General features: G+C 39.1%; 1 protein-coding gene across 6 annotated transcripts in view; it reads right to left on the bottom strand.

Annotated features, from left to right (window-relative positions):
* MICAL2 (microtubule associated monooxygenase, calponin and LIM domain containing 2) overlaps positions 1 to 23,587 on the bottom strand; it is a 318,733-nt gene that overhangs the window by 103,355 nt on the left and 191,791 nt on the right. For 4 of the 6 annotated variants that reach the window (XM_073578364.1, XM_073578365.1, XM_073578369.1 and 1 more), the window contains 2 exons: positions 17,798 to 17,947; positions 12,410 to 12,511 (listed from right to left, as the gene is read on the bottom strand). In XM_073578364.1, the coding sequence (XP_073434465.1) occupies positions 12,410 to 12,511; positions 17,798 to 17,947 (252 nt within the window). Of the gene's footprint in view, positions 1 to 12,409; positions 12,512 to 15,536; positions 15,751 to 17,797; positions 17,948 to 23,587 lie in introns of those variants that run through there. The other 2 variants (XM_073578370.1, XM_073578366.1) reach the window with 2 other exon arrangements.

The raw sequence follows: 23,587 nt of genomic DNA on the forward strand, positions 1-23,587 counted from the left end.
AAATAGTCCGACTCTCAAACTGATTGTTGTATCAGCCAGTAAAAATAAAGCCAAATCTAACAGACATTACAGCTTAATGATCAGGCAGAAAGCCAGGGGTTCAATGGTGGGAAGAAGAGACTTCAAAAGCGCACCTCTGAAACCTAATGTTTAGTCCTATTACCAGACAGTTAAGGTCATTCTTATTCTTATGAGGGATGGACATATCCTGATGCCCCAATATAAACTTTACATAATGAAATGGAAAGGTGGTGGCTAATCAGCAGCGGCAGAGTTGTAGGGTCACGCAGTAACACAATGTGCTCTCCCTGCTGATTTTAATGTCTGCTTTAATACAGGATGCTGATCCGTCTATAGCAGGAAGACAAAGCTTCCTGGTGACACAGTAAGATGCAACTATGTAAACGGTAGAATGGATTGTGAATGCAGACATAGCATGTGTCATTACAATGAGGAGAAACGATGCAATGTGAACAGATAAAATGGCCAAAATATAGTTTAGAAAATGAGAGGATGAAATATCTATACAGGAAAAAATTAATATTACACTATCGATAGAATAAGTACATGTGCAGCTGTATAGCATTACTTTTCATTTAACTCCATATTCTAAAAGTAGTGATATCTTGTACATAGGTCAGTATTAAAGTAGTTATAGTCTTGTAAACAGGCACAGTGCTAATAATAATTTATAATAATAATAGTTATATACTTGTACATAGGGAGACGTTTGACAGTAGATATATTATTGTACATAGGGGCAGTATTATAGTAGTTATATTCTTGAACATAGGATCAGTATTATAGTAGTTATATTCTTGGACATAGGGGGCAGTATTATAGCAGTTATATTCTTGGACATAGGGGGCAATATTATAGTAGTTATATTCTTGTACATAGGGGGCAATATTATAGTAGTTATATTCTTGTATATAGGGGCAGTATTATAGTAGTTATATTCTTGTATATAGAGGGCAGTATTATAGTAGTTATATTCTTGTACATAGGAGGCAGTATTATAGTAGTTATATTCTTGTACATAGGGGGCAATATTATAGTAGTTATATTCTTGTACATAGGGGGCAATATTATAGTAGTTATATTCTTGTACATAGGAGCAGTATTATAGTAGTTATATTCCTGTACATAGGGGCAGTATTATAGTAATTATATTCTTGTACATAGGGTGCAGTATTATAGCAGTTATAGTCTTGTACATAGGGGCAGTATTATAGTAGTTATATTCTTGTATATAGGCGCAGTATTATAGTAGTTATATTCCTGTACATAGGGGCAGTATTATAGTAGTTATATTCTTGTACATAGGGGCAGTATTATAGTAGTTATATTCTTGTATATAGGAGAAGTATTATAGTAGCTATATTCTTGTACATAGGAGCCGTATTATAGTAGTTATATTCTTGTACATAGGGGCAGTATTATAGTAGTTATATTCCTGTACATAGGGGCAGTATTATAGTAGTTATATTCTTGTACATAGGAGCAGTATTATAGTAGTTATATTCTTGTACATAGGAGCAGTATTATAGTAGTTATATTCTTGTACATAGGGGCAGTATTATAGTAGTTATATTCTTGTACATAGGGGCAGTATTATAGTAGTTATATTCTTGTACATAGGGGGCAGTATTATAGTAGTTATATTCTTGTATATAGCAGTATTATAGTAGTTATATTCTTGTACATAGGAGCAGTATTATAGTAGTTATATTCTTGTACATAGGGGCAGTATTATAGTAGTTATATTCTTGTACACAGAGGGCAGTATTATAGTAGTTATATTTTTGTACATAGGAGCAGTATTATAGTAGTTATATTCTTGTACATAGGGGGCAGTATTATAGTAGGTATATTCTTGTACATAGGAGCAATATTATAGTAGTTATATTCTAGTACATAGGAGCAGTATTATAGTAGTTATATTCTTGTACATAGGGGGCAGTATTACAGTAGTTATATTCTTGTACATAGGAGCAGTATTATAGTAGTTATATTCTTGTACATAGGGGTAGTATTAGGCTATGTGCACACAATGCAGATTTCCTGCGGATCCTCAGCGGATTTTACTGCGCAGAAACGCTGCAGATCCGCACTGTGATTTACAGTACAATGTAAATCAATGAAAAAAAAACCCGCAGTGCACACGCTGCGTTTTTTTCCGCGTGGTTTTTGTGTGGTCCAAAAAAAGCAGCATGTCACTTCTTTTGTGCGGTTTTCCACCTCCTCCATTCTCCAAATCTGCAGGGGGAAAACCGCACAAAAACCGCTGGAAAACCGCAATAAAAAAGGAAGAAATCCGCAGGAAAAATGCAGGCCATTTGACCTGCGAATTTCTTAAAATCTGCGCGGAAAAATCCGCAGGATGAAAATTTACGTGTGCACATAGCCTTATAGTAGTTATATTCTTGTACATAGGGGGCAGTATTATAGTAGTTATATTCTTGCACATAGGGGGCAGTATTATAGTAGTTATATTCTTGCACATAGGGGGCAGTATTATAGTAGTTTTATTCTTGTACATAGGAGCAGTATTATAGTAGTCATATTCTTGTACATAGGGGCAGTATTATAGTAGTTATATTCTTGTACATAGGAGCAGAATTATAGTAGTTATATTCTTGCACATAGGGGCAGTATTATAGTAGTTATATTCTTGTACATAGCGGACAATATTATGGTAGTTATATTCTTGTACATAGGGGGCAGTATTATAGTAGTTATATTCTTGTACATAGGGGGCAGTATTATAGTAGTTATATTCTTGTACATATGGGGCAGTATTATAGTAGATATATTCTTGTACATAGGGGCAGTATTATAGTATATTCTTGTACATAGGAGCAGTATTATAGTAGTTATATTCTTGTACATAGGGGGCAGTATTATAGTAGTTATATTCTTGTACATAGGGGGCAGTATTATAGTAGTTATATTCTTGTACATAGAGGGCAGTATTATAGTAGTTATATTCTTGTACATAGAGGGCAGTATTATAGTAGTTTTACTCTTGTACATAGGAGCAGTATTATAGTAGTTATATTCTTGTACATAGGGGCAGTATTATAGTAGTTATATTCTTGTACATAGAGAGCAGTATTATAGTAGTTATATTCTTGTACATAGGGGCAGTATAATAGTAGTTATATTCTTGTACATAGGGGCAGTATTATAGTAGTTATATTCTTGTACATAGGGAGAAGTTTGACAGTAGTTATATTCTTGCACAAAGGGGCAGTATTATAGTAGTTATATTCTTGAACATAGAGGGCAATATTATAGTAGTTATATTCTTGTACATAGGGGGCAGTATTATAGTAGCTATATTCTTGTACATAAAGGCAGTATTATAGTAGCTATATTATTGTACATAGAGGGCAGTAGTATAGTAGTTATATTCTTGTACATAGGGGCAGTATTACAGTAGTTATATTCTTGTACATAGGGGCAGTATTATAGTAGTTATATTCTTGTACATAGAGGGCAGTATTATAGTAGTTATATTCTTTGTACATAGGGGGCAGTATTATAGTAGTTATATTCTTGTACATAGGGGGTAGTATTATAGTAGTTATATTCTTGTACATAGGAGCAGTATTATAGTAGTCATATTCGCATACTTAGGGGCAGTATTATATTAGTTATATTCTTGTACATGGGGCAGTATTATAGTAGTCATATTCTTGTACATAGAGGGCAGTATTATAGTAGTTATATTCTTGTACATAGGGGGCAGTATTATAGTAGTTATATTCTTGTACATAGGGAGCAGTATTATAGTAGTTATATTCTTGTACATAGGGGCAGTATTATAGTAGCTATATTCTTGTACATAGAGGGCAGTATTATAGTATATTCTTGTACATAGAGAGCAGTATTATAGTAGTTATATTCTTGTACATAGGAGCAGTATTATAGTAGTTATATTCTTGTACATAGGGGCAGTATTATAGTAGTTATATTCTTGCACATAGGGGGCAGTATTATAGCAGTTATTGTCATGATCTGAATTTGATCTGACAGTTTTAAAAGCACAGAGTGAACTTTTTTTCCTTTTGGCAAGTTGCCAAAGTGACTTGACTGTCACCGGTGGTGGTTAGTGGTATCGCACTTTAGGTTTAATGCGCACATAATTATTAATCAGGTGTGGGGCTCTATAAATGAGTCTCAGGGTGTGTAATCACGGCTGGTGATATTCATTCATTGATTCTGAGTTTGTGATAGCCTGGGGAGAGTGGCACTCACCATGTGGGACTTGGCTGCTGAGCTGGACTCAAGCATGCTTGCCTTCGTGGCAGAAGCTGAACTCATCTTTGGGACTCTGTTACTAAGCAGCAGCAACTGGTGGTGGACTCTGCTCCAAGGCTGCACTATGGTGAAGGATCCTGTTATGGTGATGGATCCGGGTGGTGGAGAAAACGTACGCAGGTGGAGGGCTCTGTTGCAGGAGCATAAGCACAGAGCATAAAGCTAAGTGGTGTCCTACTGTATTCTTTCCCTCATGTGTGTTATTAGTGCAGTGGTGGGATTAGTCTCCGCACCGCCCAATTCCCTAGTGAGGGTTTAGGGTCAGGGCGAGCAAGGGTTTAAGGTTCGCGTGCGGCGACAGGTGCGGAGCCTGTATAGGGAATGTGAGGCGTGCAGGGACACTGGCTCAGGGGAGTGCAGGAGGTCTCCATGTCCCCATTCCCTATTGCAGGGCCCACCATTGTTAATGTTTCCCAGGTCCCCCTTATTATTTATATCCGCCAGACAGGAGGCGGGGTTTCCAGAACTTATTTTAACGTGTAATACCTAAATTCGCCAGGTGGAGGCGGTGTATCCATCTGCACGTATTATTATTTAAATTCGCCACTGGAGGCGCTGTATCCTGGGTCACGTGTGTTATGGGTTCGCCTTGCGGTAACCGCTGCGTCCAGACACACGTGGCCGTGACAGTTATATTCTTGTACATAGGGGCAGTATTATAGTAGTTATATTCTTATACTTAGGAGCAGTATAGTAGTTATATTCTTGTACATAGAGGGCAGTATTATAGTAGTTATATTCTTCCATATAGGGGCAGTATTATAGTAGTTATATTCTTGTACATAGGGGCAGTATTATAATAGTTATATTCTTGTGCATAGAGGGCAGTATTATAGTAGCTATATTCTTGTACATACAGGCAGTATTATAGTAGTTATATTCTTGTACATAGGGGCAGTATTATAGTAGTTATATTCTTATACATAGAGGGCAGTATTATAGTATATTCTTGTACATAGAGGACAATATTATAGTAGTTATATTCTTGTACATAGAGGGCAGTATTATAGTAGGTATATTCTTGTACATAGGGGACAGTATTATAGTAGTTATATTCTTGTACATAGGAGCAATATTATTGTAGTTATATTCTTGTACATAGAGGGCAGTATTATAGTAGTTATATTCTTGTACTGTACATAGGGGCAGTATTATAGTAGTTATATTCTTTTACATAGGGGCAGTATTGTAGTAGTTATATTCTTGTACATAGAGGACAATATTATAGTAGTTATATTCTTGTACATAGGGGGCAGTGTTGTGAATTCTCTCTCTGGCTTTCCTCTGGTGATTACTGAAGTTAGTGGAGCTGGTCAGATTGAGAGTTCTCTTTCTGGGCTCCCTCTGGTGGTTACTGGAGGTAGTGGAGCTGATCTGATTGACAGAGGCTTGCCACCTGATAATGAGGAAGACGATTGGAGATCTGGGGTTTCTGATTGGGATTTAAGACAGATGACTCCCTCTATCCCTGCTGGTGATTTTTTTCCTGTGCCTCCTGAGGTCTGATGTCTCCTGCTCTTTCCCTCTCATGTTCAGCTAAGTGGTTCATTTGCTATTCTGTTTGCATTTGATCTGGTTTTGTTTATCTCTGCTTTGAGCGGGTCAGCTAGCTCCGGCTGGGGCTGTGCCGAATCACCGCCCATATGTTACTGCATGTGCCAGTTTGTTTAGTCCCCTTTTATATTGGTCTCTTTTTGCTTTGCTTTCAGAATATACCAGATTGCTGATATAGTGGGGGCAAAGTCGTGCGACTTCAGTGTTTTTGTGCATCAGACGTGTTGGACTTTTTGCATGGTTTTTTGCTTGATTGCAGACAGTGTCTTTGCTTTCCTGTCCTGTCTAGTCAGTGTAGGCCCCATCATTTGCTCAATCTATTTTCCTACCTGCGTTTGTGTTTTCATCTTGTCTCACCGACAATATATGTTTGGGGGCTATCTATTCCTTTGGGGTCTGCTCCGGGGCAGTTTAGATTTTACCTTTCTTGCTTTAGGCTTAGTTAGCTCTCCGGCTGTGCCGAGGCGTCTAGAATCATCGTAGGTACGCTCCACGGCTAATGCTAGTTTTGTGGACAGGATCAGGGGTCTGCATCTGCTTCGTTACCAACCTCTCTGGTTTTCTGCGGCTTAGCCTGGCCTGCTATCCTCCTCGGTGACCCATTCATAACAGGGCAGTATTATAGTAGCTATATTCTTGTACATAGGGTCAGTATTATAGGAGCTATATTCTTGTACATAGGGGGCAGTATTATAGTAGTTATATTCTTGTACACAGGGGCAGTATTATAGTAGCTATATTCTTGTACATAGGGTCAGTATTATAGGAGCTATATTCTTGTACATAGGGGGCAGTATTATAGTAGTTATATTCTTGTACACAGGGGCAGTATTATAGTAGCTATATTCTTGTACATAGGGGGCAGTATTATAGTAGTTATATTCTTGGACATATGGGCAGTATTATAGTAGTTATATTCTTGCACATAGGGGCAGTATTATAGTAGTTATATTCTTGTACATAGGGGGCAGTATTATAGTAGTTATATTATATTCTTGTACATAGGGGGCAGTATTATAGTAGATATATTCTTGTACATAGGGGGCAGTATTATAGTAGTTATATTATATTCTTGGACATAGGGGCAGTATTATAGTAGTTATATTCTTGCACATAGGGGCAGTATTATAGTAGTTATATTCTTGTACATAGGGGGCAGTATTATAGTAGTTATATTATATTCTTGTACATAGGGGGCAGTATTATAGTAGATATATTCTTGTAAATAGGAGCAGTATTTTAGTAGTTATATTCTTGTACATAGGGGCAGTATTATAGTAGTTATATTCTTGGACATAGGGGCAGTATTATAGTAGTTATATTCTTGCACATAGGGGCAGTATTATAGTAGCTATATTCTTGTACATAGGGAGCAGTATTATAGTAGTTATATTATATTCTTGTACATAGGGGGCAGTATTATAGTAGTTATAGTCTTGTACATAGGGGCAGTATTATAGTAGATATATTCTTGTACATAGGAGCAGTATTATAGTAGTTATATTCTTGTACATAGGGGACAGTATTATAGTAGTTATATTCTTGGACATAGGGGCAGTATTATAGTAGATATATTCTTGTACATAGGAGCAGTATTATAGTAGTTATAGTCTTGTACATAGGGGACAGTATTATAGTAGTTATATTCTTGGACATAGGGGCAGTATTATAGTAGTTATATTCTTGTACATAGGGGACAGTATTATAGTAGTTATATTCTTGTACATAGGGGACAGTATTATAGTAGTTATATTCTTAGACATAGGGGCAGTATTATAGTAGATATATTCTTGTACATATGGGGCAGCATTATAGTAGTTATATTCTTGTGCATAGGGGACAGTATTATAGTAGTTATATTCTTGGACATAGGGGCAGTATTATAGTAGTTATATTCTTGCACATAGGGGCAGTATTATAGTAGCTATATTCTTGTACATAGGGAGCAGTATTATAGTAGTTATATTCTTGTACATAGGGGCAGTATTATAGTAGTTATATTATATTCTTGTACATAGGGGGCAGTATTATAGTAGATATATTCTTGTACACAGGAGCAGTATTATAGTAGTTATATTATATTCTTGTACATAGGGGCAGTATTGTAGTGCATATATTCTTGTACATTTGCTTATTATGAGCATAACAAGGAAGCATACAATTTGTCTGTTAATCTACAAAACACACATCCACACACAGCAATAAATTAGTGCTACATATTAGATTAAACGTGATTATAATGCAGCATAAACGGTTATGTAATGCTTGCACAATCTTGAATCACCTGTGCTGGATCAGGAAAATATAACCTTTGTTTTATGCTGGGCTCGCCATTGCTTACTCTGTGTTGTAAGATCTGACAATAATAAGAAGGTAACCAAGTTTAACGAAGGACATTTCTTGAATGAGAGTTAACATAACAGATGCAGTAAAGTAAGGCCTCATTCAGACAATCTCTTTATAATCTATGGAGTTGTTCATATATATATACATGTTTTTTTCCGTGTGGCTTAAGAGTCTGCAAAAATAAACTCACGGAGATGTGTGCTTTTTTCATTTGAATAACGGATCAAAATGACCCATGAGTCCTTTAAAATCAGGGACAGCAGACGGGTGGCATTAATGTGCTGTCTGAGATTAACCCTGCCATGGATCGGAGAAGATTTCTCATTTGTTGTTTTTCATATGAGAAAATTACTAATGAAACTGATGGTAAAAACTGACACTGACCAAACGCTGATCAATCTCAGATGAGTGTTTTTTCGAAAAAATACTGATGTCTATATGAATCCTTATAGTGTATTTCACGTCAGTAACAGACAGACATTGGTCTCCAGGCACCGATACCTTTTTAGGCTGAGAAAGATGGGGAAAGAGATCAGAAGCATATGATGAAGATGATGGAGATGGGTCAGAGAATGAAGAATCATGATAAGGAAATTTAGATGGAACACGGGATGAGCCGGGGGATGGGGGATTGATCTGTGTAATGCAAAACCAACAGAAGAACACATTATATTCAATTCCACCTTAAAATTAGCTAAAAGGTTAATAAACCTGCTCATCGGGGCTTATACCAACAAGATTTCATCCCTTCATAATGAAAAATTCAGCAACTTTCTGGAATAATTTTGTGTGAATTTCGCAATATTTTTTAGAAGGTTGAAAAAATGTTCATCATATGATGATTAAATTACAGTCTGGAAAATGTCTTTATCATCAGAGAAGGATGATGAAGTGAACGGAGCCTTGTGTGAAATCGGCGCTGCCTCTTCCTGTTGTTTTGTTACTGTGCGCCGTCTTATCCACTTGTGCAGACACTGTGTGGGGCGTTTTGTTCCGGTGCACTCATTGCCTGTAGTCTTTTACCTCATTGTGTGTAGTCTCTTCCTCCTAAGCAGCCACTGTGTGCAGTCTTTTCTTCCTCTGCAGCCACTGTGTGCAGTCTTTTCTTCCTCTGCAGCCACTGTGTGCAGTCTCTTTTTCAATACAGTGACTATGTGCAGTCTATTCCTCTTGTGCAACCACTGTGTGAAGTAACGTATGTCTAATGTAATGTGGTATAATGTATTATGGTGATGTACAGGATGTAAAGTGTTAATGCATAATGTGAATATTGCATATGGATAAGCTTAGGACAGCATAGAATATGGTATGATAATTATTTTAGTGTGTAAGACAGGAAATGGTTAAGGTTAGGACTAGCCCAGTGAGTGGGCACTAGTGCTGATAAGAAGGGAGGGGGGGGTACTTCCTGGTTAGAGGGAGTTCAGTGTCAGACAGTGAAGTGTGGAGGAGAGTTCATGTTCCGGCAGGGTGGGCTGCTAGGGGCAGCATTGGCCAAACGTTCAAAGCAGAGGGCAGCCAAATGGAGTTCCCTGATGGACAAGTCTGTTCAGCTTGTACAGTTACTGTGTACAACTCTTGACCCTGCGCAGTCTCTCTCATTTATTTGCTACTCCTCTGAGATCTCTCATAGACTGTGATATTATCTGCCAGTGCTTTGCTTATTTTGTCCCCAGATTACCTAATGTCTCCTCCAGCTTTGTCCCTCAGTAGTTCCCCCTGGTAGTGTCACTGGGGTGTCAGGTGTGAAAGACAGTCATCCAGGATCCAGCTGTAGAAGGTCTTTGCGTTTAGCTCTAAAAGCACCTTCCTGATTTTTAGAACTCTGTTTTGGAGTGATATCCTTCTCCCTCTAGGACAAAGCAGTTACCTCCACCTTCTGCTGCTAATTAACACACCTTTGCTGAAGGTTTAAATACATTCAGTTTCTGCAGCATGGTGCGGGTGTAAGCTCAATTTTCCTCTGTCTGGTTGGAAGTACTAGCAGTCAGCTAGTGTCTCTTTGGAGGATTGCTGGCATGATATCTTGGTGGTCTTCTCAAGCTAAGTTTTTCCCCTCATTCGTTCACCCTCTTTTTTAAGTTGTAGAGGGGGATGACTAGCGCTCACCACATCTCCTCCCTAGCCAGGCCTTATCGCTAGGGTCAGGCAGGGATTAGGTTCCTGCTCGGCGATAGGTGTAGAACCTATTTAGGGATGTTTAGGGCAGAAAGGGTGTTGTTAAATCTCCCTAGAGGTCTCCACTCCACCCTTCCCTAGTGTTTGGGCTTCCCCCTTCTCCCCATTGTTGTGCACCTTGCTTCTCCCTCACCCAGCGTTACAGGTAGTCAATCTCATTATTGTAATTGTTTATGATAAATGAGATTTTTCTCTATCATCGCACACAAGGTCAGTAATGAACAGACACCGTACAACACACTGTGGTACCTTATCAGATGGCAAAGCGCAGAGCGTGGAGTCAGAGATGGATGGAGACGAGGGAGCAGATGAGTCAGAGACTTGGGGTTCACATAAAGGACGTTTAGATGGAAGATGGGATGGACTGAGGGGCACAAGCTTATTCTGTACAGAGCGGAAGTGAAATGATAGAATTAAAACCATGGTACAAATACTACGTGACATCAAACACATCAATAATATGGCTAATATAGCAGCCAAGGAGCGGTCACCCAGCTTACTCAGCTCTCGAGCAACACATCTGCTTCATTTATAGGAATACAAGTAGTGAGGGAAATCCAGAAAGCAAATCTTATAGGGTTACTGAAAACTAAATTAGGTGATGTGTGAACAGACACAAGCTGAAGACCTCCATGCATGTTACTGTACTGTACAAAGTAACTCAGCACCCATGTATACTGGATACACCACATATAGCACACACCCAATAGACGGACGTGACCGTTTACATTACAAACCTTCTGATCAGTCAAGTTACAGCCCCAGAGATTCAATCTGTGCTGGAGACTATAATCAGAGGACGACGTACTGATTTACGTAGCGTTTGATTAATTAGTCTAAAGCATCTGGAAAAGCTGCATTGACGTAAAGATCAGAAAATAAACTAAATATCAAAAGACGACTTTAAAAATGGTGCAAATCCTAGCATCAATTTTTTGCAAATCAAAATGTAAGTGAGAGTCATTGATGCCAAAAACTAGCGAAAATACAAAGATGAATCGGGCCCTGACCTTGGGATTGTGCGGGGTCCCAGCGGTAGGATTCCAAGAAATCAGGAAGTTATCCTAAAGGTAGGGGGTGACTTCATAGTTTGGGAATAATAGTTTAACTCACGATAGATGATAGACAGATAGAAGGATAGATAATAGAAGGATAGATAGATAGATAGATAGATAGATATAGATAGAGATAGATAGAGATAGATAGATAGATAATAGAAGATAGATAGATATAGATAGATAATAGATGATAGGTAATAGAAGGATAGATAGATAATAGATAGATAACAGGTAGATAAAGATAGATAATAGGATAGATAGATTGATAATAGATAGATCGATAGATAGATAGATAGATAGGTAATAGAAGGATAGATAATAGATAGATAGATAGATGATTGATAGATAATAGATAGATAGATAGATAGATATGGGATAGTTAGATAGATAGATAGATAGATAGATAGATAGATAGATAGATAGATAAATCTAATGAAACAAGGATTTAGGTAAATTAGTGTCCTATGAATTTCCCTATAAGCCGGGACCTTGAGCAATGATCTAATCACATGGACAGTGCCCTAGAGCCCATGGCCAGAGAGGGCTCCTAGCTCCACTTCTACAGCTACTTCAGATGTAGTTTCTTCCTCCTTTCTTGGCTTGTGCACCACCCATGAGTAGTGAGGGAGCTTGGTCCCCTTTGCCCTGCGGCTGCCTCCATGTATGGGGCAAATATACAGGTGAGTCATGCAGAAGTCAGGGGGCTCAATGCGGATCCATTACACCTTGATTCATTTTACACCTATTTATACACTTTGTTTAGGAACAGACTAATGTGACGATCAGACAAAATGACGTCACTTCTAGCGGTTAGAAGAGCTCATTTCTTTTGTTACGTGCAGCAAGATCTCGGTTAGGATCAGTTAGACACCGGACAGCCGGGTCAGTGTCAGACCTAGGCGTGAGTACGATAATAATAATATGAATGCCACTCCTGGAATATTCACCTGAGGGATATCCGAACATCCAAACATTGAGGCCAAGTGCACGGCTTTTTCTCTAATATTCTTTTTATGAAAATCTCTTACTGCTAACGCCTGAGCCCTTTTCTGCAAAATGAAGAGGAAGAGAAAGAGAGAAAATGTGAAAATAGCGAGAAAGAAATACAGGAAAGATAAGATGTGACGAGGAAGTGCACGAAAATCTAAGCAACCAATCAGGCGACAGCGGTCCAGGCAACAATATTATGTGATTGGTTGCAGCTGTAGGGTGCGGAGTTGTGCAATGCGGGAGTGCAGACGGACCTCCGGGGTGTCACATGCAGAGCGAGGACAAAGCAAATTACACTTTACATTTTCCAAAAATCTGATTAATAGTGCAACGTAAACAAAGGACTGGTATGAAGTAACTGCTGCAGGCAGAATAGTTTCTGCAACAATCTTTTTGAGTAATTTATCAGACTGCCACACCACCACCATAGTACTTTGCTGCACTAATAACCACAAGAAACATCCAGCGGTCCTGTATTATGGCATGCTGCATCCATCCTGGCAACCCACTCCCATAGATTTATCATATTATGTGGGTGCATCAACAAGAGTGAATCTGTGCAAATGTTTTCAGTGGAAGATTACGTTTAAAATTTGGAGATTTTTTAGGTGTGGAGAATACAGGGGATCAAGAGCGTTCATAGAGAAGAGGCACCACCCAGAAATAAAAAAATTAGACCCTCGTTCCAGATTTATTCCATCATTACTCAGGCTGGTGGTGTGATCCTCAGGCAGGTTTCCTCCTCCTTCCTTAGCCTGTGCATCACCCATGAGTAAAGAGGGAGCTTGATCCCCTTCCCCTGGGGGCTGCCTCCATATACTGTATGTATGCTCTTGGACGATGAAATAGGTATTAAGAACTATAGAAAATATATAAAATTATTATTGCATGCCATATGAAGACTCATGCTGTATAACTGTCGTAGGCCGGTCACCTGCTGAGCCCTTTCTTCAATGAGTTGCAGACGCTCTAAAATTCCAGACAGAACAAGAACGGAAGGACAGGAAGAGGTGAGAAAGTCTTCACTTTCTGCAGGACTGGAAGGGTCCTCTGTCTCTTCTCTAAATAGTGTCTCTCTGGTTACAGTAGCTGAGGAAGGCATAGCTCTCTCGCTGGTTACAGTAGCTGAGGAAGGCATAGCTCTCTCTCTGGTTACAGTAGCTGAGGAAGACATAGCTCTCTCTCTGGTTACAGTAGCTGAGAAAAGCATAGCTCTCTCTCTGGTTACAGTAGCTGAGGAAGGCATAGCTCTCTCTCTGGTTACAGTAGCTGAGGAAGGCATAGCTCTCTCTGTGGTTACAGTAGCTGAGGAAGGCATAGCTCTCTCTCTGGTTACAATAGATGAGGAAAGCATGTCAGTCTCTTTTTTTCCTGTACCAGAAAAAGACAAGGCTGTCTCATTGAGAACAGTCATGGAGGAAGAAGACCTTGCAGTCTCTCTGGCTACAGATGCTGAGGAAGGCTTGGCAGTCTCTCGGGTTACAACAGCTGTGGCGGGCAAGGTCGGCTGAATCAGGTTTCTGACCAGCTGCTGGGATCTCGCTACAGTCTGAAACTGGGAAAAACTGCAAATGAAAAGAAGGGTTCCTCGGTCTACATCAGATCTCATGCATCACACTTGGCTTCAAATAATGCCTTCATTGTACTGGTGCTCTGCAGCAGAGTTGCACTATAGCACTGGCTTAGCCAACAGATCAAATATTTACAGAATTATCTTTATGAAGATATTTCTATGGATATAAATTTTCCAATTTCCAAATTTATGTCTACTGAGCCAAGAGTAAGTCCCTTATGGCCTCCTTACACAGTGTGTGAAATCCCCCAATTTTAGCGGGACCAGTCAAAAATCTAATAAGTGTGGGATTTTCCGACTCTTCCCTAACAGGATAGAGAAGAATTGAGCAGATGGAAATGTCAACACCTGATCCTTTATTTTCAGGAGAGATAAGTCGCTGCCAGAGGAGCCTGTCGGTGTTTTTCTCCTGTCTCCCTATTGAAAACACATGAATGGCCAACTGAGTGATCATATTTATGTGGCAGTCGGGAATGAACATGGGGCAGCTATCTTATGTGTATGGCCAGCTGTAGTCATACAGTGTTACAACCTGAACTCAGGGAAAACTATGGCAATCATCCAAATTCTGAATGCAGCAAATCTGATCCCGACACCTTCCAAAATCACCTGGTCAAAGTAGGCCAATGGTGCCCTGGTGCTAAGCATTTGCTGGAGGATAGAACATGTTATTTCAAGGTTACGAAAAGAAACATATTTGTTTAAACTGTTTTATTTGAGGGAGTAGTTCTATATATATAAAGCCTAATCATTTATTTTACCCTGTATTTTACTTCTTTGCTGTTTTCGAGCTTTGCTTTATGACAGCACATGGAGCAATCCATTGGTTACATTTGCATGCTTGATACAATGGATCTTACAAAGAGCACTAGACCGATACATTGTAACAAACACAAAGTTGTGTAAGAATCATAGTCAGGAGGCGATTTCACCTTCTAGATACCAACAAAAAGGCTTCCAATCAGTGACCGCAAGCAAGGGCCTTGAAAACAGCGAGGAACTAAAACATTTTCAGAAATCAATGGGACTGCTAGAGATAGACAGGCGCCGTCCTTGGCTTTCTCCAGCAGGCCCATAGACAATGAATTGATTGTGGACCTCTTAAACATTCCATATGGGCTCTGCGCTTCCTATTTTTGGGGTTCCTGATCCCAGTTCTCGTGATCGCTAGGGGTAAGCGATAACTTGCAACATGTATAGAATGTATAAGGGACACTTTACTTTTAACTATCAGTATAAATATGCAAGAAATAACGAGCAAATTGATAAATAGTAATGTATTATACTCCAATCACAAGCAAAGCTAAATTCTCACACTATATTTACACACTTAGAGTTATTCCATTCTGACAGTAAACTTTTGATACATTGTCATCAATTTCTATCAGCAATTGGCAGAACTGTGAATGCAGCTCTGGTTGTGACAGAAGTATAAGCCACAATGTTTTCAACTGTGATCAAAGTAGGGCACTTATGTTTTCTTTTTCCACAGTTGCAGGTAACTTGCAGGCATGCTGAGAGTTGTAGTTCTCCAAGTTCTAGATGCCCTTGTTTACAGTCAAAAACTCAACCCACTTAAAATCAAACACAACATCATACCTGCTTTTTGGGGTCAGTCTGTGTAAGGCAAGGGGGTGGGTCCTGAGGTTTAGCAAAGCGGGGGTTAACAGGAGGAGGATCGCAGGGCGGAAGCTCTGGTGTAGAGGTATCAGGAAGGGTTAAGGTCTTTTTTTTGCCAGAATTGGATGAATAATAAAGACAGCAGAAAAGATGGGAATAGATTAGCAGAGATGTCAGAAGAGCAAGGGGGGGAGACAATCAGGGATCGGAAGACACATAGAGATTAGAAACATCATTTGTAGATGACAAGGAGGAAAAAATGAAAGTGAGCCTGTCAGCACATTTTTACATATAAAAATAGTGATTCAGCTGTTTAGGCGGTCATCTCCCGATAAAAGTGATACCTTTATTGCAGAGATCCGATGTGCCAGTCAAGAGAAATCTAGTGTAAAAGCCATAGGCAAATCAGGATGGAAGTGCACTGGGGGCATGTCTGTCTGAGCAGTTCACGCAGATTGACACGCCCCCGTGCACTTCCAGCCTGATTTGCATACGGCTTCTACACTAGATTTCTCATGACTGGCACATCGGCTCTCTACGGGAAAGATATCATTTTTATTGGGAGACAAGCGCCTACACTACATAACACTACTTACACATGTAAAAAAGTGGTAAAAGGTTCCCTTTAAGAAAACACTATCGAACTATATAAAAAGTTTAGCAATTTGGAAAATCAAATTTGTTCTTCAGTCACCCACAAAGCTGCAACAGAGAAGCAACACTGCGGTTTTTACATAGTCTATCATGTTGCAGAAGCAGTTTTAGGAAAATCTCCTACAATAATGTGGTTGCTCCCCACAAAACTACAATAAAATTGTAAAAATGCCACCACAGTGCAGAGGCGGTGGTGCAGTGGTGGTGCAGTGTCACTTCTGTCTTAGGTGATTACACACTGTCAGGCCACGTTCATACAGTCAGTATTTGGTCAGTATTTTCCATCAGTATTTCTAAGCCAAAACCAGGAGTGGGTGATAAATCCAGCAGTGGTGACGGGTTTCTATTATACCTTTCTCTGATAGTTCTGCTCCTGGTTTTGGCTTATAAATAGGGATGTAAAATACTGACCAAATACTGAACGTGTGAACGTGGTCTCAATGCGGTGCGACACAGAAATCTGATCAATGACGAACCGTCCGCTGTGGCCCCAAATCATCGAATGACAGTCTCATGCCAAATTCACATGCACACGTTAAAAATGGACCGTTATGTCTGCAAGTTGGACCAGGCTTGGACAAACCTCCATTTTTGGGGGGTCTATAGACTATAATCGTTTTTCTAGAAAATAAAAATGGATAGAACACGTTCACAAAAATCGGACATGTGAATGGAGCCGTAGCCTTTGCTATGTATAGAAATGTTGTGCCCTTGTGCGATCGCTCTCCAGGAATCAGAGATGCATAAATTGATTTTGGGAAAGTCCCATGTAGAGATATGTGACACATGTGCTACAAGAGACGACTTCTTCCTCGTACTGACGTAACTGGTACATGAACGAGTCTGGGAGGGGAGGATGCACAGCCCCGAGCAACGTTACCATAAAGGCAGAAAGCACGATGGAAACCGGGCAGGCCTCAGAACTGGTGATAGTTATATAAAAGCTGATGGTTAGTCTACTGAGACCCCCAACAATAATGAGAATGGGGGGTCTTAAACTCCCCTGATTAATACCGAAGTGAGCATATGAGACCACCATTCCATTCACCGTGGTCGCACATGAAAACGACTGCTATAAAACAAAGGAAAATTAAGTCTCTCCTCCTTGTGATCAATGGGGGTCTCAGCTGCTGGTCCCTCAGGGATCGTACATTTATCATCTGTCCTGTGGATAGGTGATAAACGTTGCTTTCTTTAAACAGAAGTCTGATAAGAGTGGTGGAAATCTGGAAAGAACAAAAAAGTTTTTTTGCAAATCAGGCTAAAAACTTGCATTTTTTTTCTGCCAAAAATCGTTGCATAAAGTTTAATAAATCTCTCCCCAAGTCTATTAGAAAGAAGCAGAAGATTCCACTATAAGTGCTCGAGGATGAAATATATGAGGGTCCTGTAATACCGGAAAATCTCTCTTTATATGACATTTCTCCTTAGATGGTGAAGTCTTAACACGCCAGAGAACGATAAACAGGACAGGCTTATTACACAGGCGCCGGTTTACCTGTCTCCGTAATGATGTATTCGGTGCGTTCTCTTCGAACTTGGCCAGCAACTGAGTAGCCATGGACTTGACTTTATTCTGATTAATGACCTCCTTTGTGTCGCTGCACTCGCTGCCAGAATTGATATTTTCACTTGACAAATTCACTGTCTGCAAAACAAAAAACATGAAACCCGACTTATTGGCGTCTACTGAACCTTTTACCTGTTCAGTCACCCCAGAAATGAAGTCCTCCACCAAAGGAATGAACACAAAATGAGATGCACGGGCTTTTACCAGCCCCGGTCCACATACCATAGATTCCACAGACTAATATCTGGAGGAAATCCCAATAACCGGAGCAGTGTAAGAACATTTCAGATGTCTCCAAATTAAAAAGTAAAATCAGTAAAGAATCTATTCAAGATTTAGAGAGAAACTGCAATTATATTATAGCAGTTATATTCCTGTACATAGGAGCAGTATTATAGTAGTTATATTCTGTACATAGGAGCAGTATTATAGTAGCTATATTCTTGTACATAGGGGCAGTATTATAGTAGTTATATTCTTGTACATAGGGGCAGTATTATAGTAGTTATATTCTTGTATATAGGGGCAGTATTATAGTAGTTATATTCTTGTACATAGGAGCAGTATTATAGTAGTTATATTCTGTACATAGGAGCAGTATTATAGTAGTTATATTCTTGTACATAGGGGCAGTATTATAGTAGTTATATTCTTGTACATAGGGGCAGTATTATAGTAGTTATATTCTTGTACATAGGGGCAGTATTATAGTAGTTATATTCTTGTACATAGGGGCAGTATTATAGTAGTTATATTCTGTACATAGGAGCAGTATTATAGTAGTTATATTCTTGTACATAGGAGCAGTATTATAGTAGTTATATTCTTGTACACAGGGGGCAGTATTATAGTAGTTATATTCTTGTACATAGGAGCAGTATTATAGTAGTTATATTCTTGTACATAGGGGCAGTATTATAGTAGTTATATTCTTGTATATAGGGGCAGTATTATAGTAGTTATATTCTTGTACATAGGAGCAGTATTATAGTACTTATATTCTTGTACATAGGAGCAGTATTATAGTAGTTATATTCTTGTACATAGGGGCAGTATTATAGTAGTTATATTCTTGTACATAGGGGCAGTATTATAGTAGTTATATTCTTGTATATAGGGGCAGTATTATAGTAGTTATATTCTTGTACATAGGGGCAGTATTATAGTAGTTATATTCTTGTACATAGGGGGCAGTATTATAGTAGTTATATTCTTGTACATAGGAGCAGTATTACAGTAGTTATATTCTTGTACATAGGAACAGTATTATAGTAGTTATATTCTTGTACATAGGGGGCGGTATTATAGTAGATATATTCCTGTACATAGGGGCAGTATTATAGTAGTTATATTCTTGTACATAGGGGCAGTATTATAGTAGTTATATTCTTGTACATAGGGGCAGTATAATAGTAGTTATACTCTTGTACATAGGAAGCAGTACTATACTAGTTATATTCTTGTACATAGGAGCAGTATTATAGTAGTTATATTCTTGTACATAGGGGCAGTATTTTAGTAGTTATATTCTTGTACATAGGGGCAGTATTATATTAGTTATATTCTTGTACATAGGAGCAGTATTATAGTAGTTATATTATTGTACATAGGGGCAGTATTATAGTAGTTATATTCTTGTACATAGGAGCAGTATTATAGTAGTTATATTCTTGTACATAGGGGCAGTTGTTGTGAGTTCATTTTCCCCTTCACCATTGAGGTCTGATGAACTCCCTCTTCTGGTGAAGGAAGGTAGTGAGGCTGATTACAAAGCACCTGAGCAGAATGATGATGACTGGGTGACTGGAATTGCTGACTGGATATAAGGCAGCCGACGCCTTTCTGCCTTGCGGGTGATTTCTCTGAGGGATTCTTGGAGACCAGTCTGATTCCTGCTCCTCAAAAGCTAAGTTTTCTGCTCGGCTTTTTGCATTTGTATTTTGGTTTTGTTTTGCCTTGATTTTCTGGATTTCTTCCTTTCCTTGCTGAGTGAGATGAATTCCTTTTTGCTCTGTCTTCAGAAAATACCTGAGTACTAATATAGTCTTTTTGAAGTCTAGCGTCTTCAGGGCTTTTTTCCCCATCAGTCTGTTGGCTCTTGTTTTGAGAGGGTTTTGGCGGATTGCAGACAGCAGCTTTTCTATCCTGTCCTATTTAGTTAGCTTGGGCCCCATCATTTGCTCAGCCTATCTTTCTATCTGTGTGAGTGTTTTTTCATCTTGCTTCACCGTCATTATATGTTGGGGGCTGCCTATTGCTTTGGGGTCTGCTCTGGGGCAGTTTTGATTTCCCTTTCTGTCTTTAGGCTATGTAGTTCTCCGGCTGTGATTGAGGGGTCTACGGCACCGTAGGAACCCCCCACGGCTACTGCTAGTTGTTGTTGTTAGGTTCAGGGGTCTGCAATCCAATAGCAGCCAACTTCTCTGGCTTTCTGGACTTAGCTAGTATTTCTGTTTTTGCCTCCTACGGTCACTCATTCATAACAGGCAGTATTATAGTAGATATATTCTTGTACATAGGTGCAGTATTATAGTAGTTATATTCTTGTACATAGGGGCAGTATTATAGTAGATATATTCTTGTACATAGGAGCAGTATTATAGTAGTTATATTCTTGTACATAGGGGGCAGTATTATAGTAGTTATATTCTTGTACATAGGGGCAGTATTATAGTAGTTTTATTCTTGTACATAGGGGGCAGTATTATAGTAGTTCTATTCTTGTACATAGGGGGCAGTATTATAGTTCTAGTCTTGTACATAGGAGCAGTATTATAGTAGTTATATTCTTGTACATAGGGAGCAGTATTATAGTAGTTATATTCTTGTACATAGGAGCAGTATTATAGTAGTTATATTCTTGTACATAGGAGCAGTATTATAGTAGGTATATTCTTGTACATAGGAGCAGTATTATAGTAGTTATATTCTTGTACCTAGGGGGCAGTATTATAGTAGATATATTCTTGTACATAGGAGCAGTATTATAGTAGTTATATTCTTGTACATAGGGAGAAGTATTATAGTAGTTATATTCTTGTGCATAGGAGCAGTATTATAGTAGTTATATTCTTGTACATAGGGGACAGTATTATAGTAGATATATTCTTGTACATAGGGGCAGTATTATAGTAGTTATATTCTTGTATATAGGGAGCAGTATTATTGTATTTATATTCTTGTACATAGGAGCAGTATTATAGTAGTTATATTCTTGTACATAGGGGCAGTATTATAGTAGATACCGTATATTCTTGTACATAGGAGCAGTATTATAGTAGTTATATTCTTGTACATAGGGAGAAGTATTATAGTAGTTATATTCTTGTACATAGGAGCAGTATTATAGTAGTTATATTCTTGTACATAGGGGGCAGTATTATAGTAGATATATTCTTGTACATAGGGGCAGTATTATAGTAGTTATATTCTTGTACATAGGGAGCAGTATTATTGTATTTATATTCTTGTACATAGGGGGCAGTATTATAGTAGTTATATTCTTGTACATAGGGGCAGTATTATAGTAGTTATATTCTTGTACATAGGAGCAGTATTATAGTAGTTATATTCTTGTACATAGGGGGCAGTATTATAGTAGATACCGTATAGTCTTGTACATAGGGGGCAGTATTATAGTAGTTATATTCTTGTACATAGGAGCAGTATTATAGTAGGTATATTCTTGTACATAGGAGCAGTATTATAGTAGTTATATTCTTGTACATAGGGGCAGTATTATAGTAACTATATTCTTGTACATAGGATGCTACATACTGAGTGCCAACAATAGCAGGTTGATATACGGATTTTCTACAATGTCACTTGAGTTAATGGTGTGTATTCAGCTAGAATAACGCATACAATAAGCAGTGCTGTATTTTGTTCTACAATATTGCTGTGATCACTTGCCTGCAGGACAGATAATCAATATCTGCACCCACATAAAGTTATTAAAGGCTTATTGCTGCCATGGATGTCACACCTATGCACAGTCTCTTGGCCGCCTCGCTCTCTTGAGCCTGGTTTTCACGCTCTGTGTCTGGTGATTTGCTTGCCGTCATGTGTTTACATTGTGATGACATTTCTATAAGGACTTGAAATTCCTCGACTTTATATTGATTCCTGATTGTGCTCTGATAATAGGATTGTTTGACAAGGGGGAGGCCGCCTATTCTTGGCAGGATATTAAACAGATATATATATATGTTTAGCATATACCGGTTTGTGTCGTCATTTGCCTAAATTCAAATCTTAACGACAATAACACTACCTATTAATATTAAACATATATTAAGATTAATTCTGTCTTTCTAGACTTTATGATTGTCAATATCATCTTTGCCTTTTTGGCAGTGACGTAAGATAAGTATAGCGATCGATAAATTAAGTTAATTTCCAAAACAATGTCAGATTCTGGTGAATTCAACATTTTTGAGATTCGAAAACTAGAAGGCACCAGGACGGCATTTTGCTGTATTATTTAGGGAGGGAAACGGAGTATCAAATATCTGTTCCCCTGGACTCTCTTCATTAAAGGTTTTTTTTCTTAGCACCCATGTCTTATCCACTCATCAAGATGCGTGCTTATTGATTAGAGCTATTTTAGAGGTGCAGAATAAAAGCTAATTTTTCGGTCTGTTTTTTTGCATACATGAACATTCCCAAATTGAATTTCATCAGATCCGCTCATCTAATATATAAAGCTCAATGTGTGTGTATGTATATCCGGGATTGGCATCCGCACCGTCGCAGCTACAGCCACAAAATTTGGCACAGTCACACGTCTGGACCCCGACAGTGTCCTAAGCTGTGTTGTGAGGTGAAATTTTAAAACCGCGCGTTCCAATTCACCAAACAATTTTGCCCCTATCTACATAATGGGGAAAAAGTGTGTGTGTATCAAGCCCCGCCCCTCATTATGATGTCATAATGGTTGACTATGGGATGGAGGATGTGTGATGGGTATATGGGCACTGGACTATGGGATGGAGGATATGTATGACGGGTATATGAGCACGGGACTATGGGATGCAGGATATGTTTGATGGGTATATAGGCACGGGACTATGGAATGGAGAATGTGTGATGGGTATATGGGCACTCGACTATGGGATGGAGGATATGTATGATGGGTATATGGGCACGGGACTATGGGATGGAGGATGTGTGATGGGTATATGGGCACTCGACTATGGGATGGAGGATATGTATGACGGGTATATGGGCACGGGACTATGGGATGGAGGATGTGTGATGGGTAGATGGGCATGGGACTATGGGATGGAGGATGCGTGATGGGTATATGGGCACTTGACTATGGGATGGAGGATATGTATGATGGGTATATGGGCACGGGACTATGGGATGGAGGATGTGTGATGGGTATATGGGCACTCGACTATGGGATGGAGGATATGTATGACGGGTATATGGGCACGGGACTATGGGATGGAGGATGTGTGATGGGTAGATGGGCATGGGACTATGGGATGGAGGATGCGTGATGGGTATATGGGCACTTGACTATGGGATGGAGGATATGTATGATGGGTATATGGGCACGGGACTATGGGATGGAGGATATGTATGACGGGTATATGGGCACGGGACTATGGGATGGAGGATGTGTGATGGGTAGATGGGCATGGGACTATGGGATGGAGGATGCGTGATGGGTATATGGGCACTTGACTATGGGATGGAGGATATGTATGA

This window comes from Dendrobates tinctorius, unplaced genomic scaffold, assembly GCF_039654945.1.
Source record: "Dendrobates tinctorius isolate UK_male_01 unplaced genomic scaffold, ASM3965494v1 ptg000059l, whole genome shotgun sequence".
In the NCBI taxonomy this organism is placed as follows: Eukaryota; Metazoa; Chordata; class Amphibia; order Anura; family Dendrobatidae; genus Dendrobates; species Dendrobates tinctorius.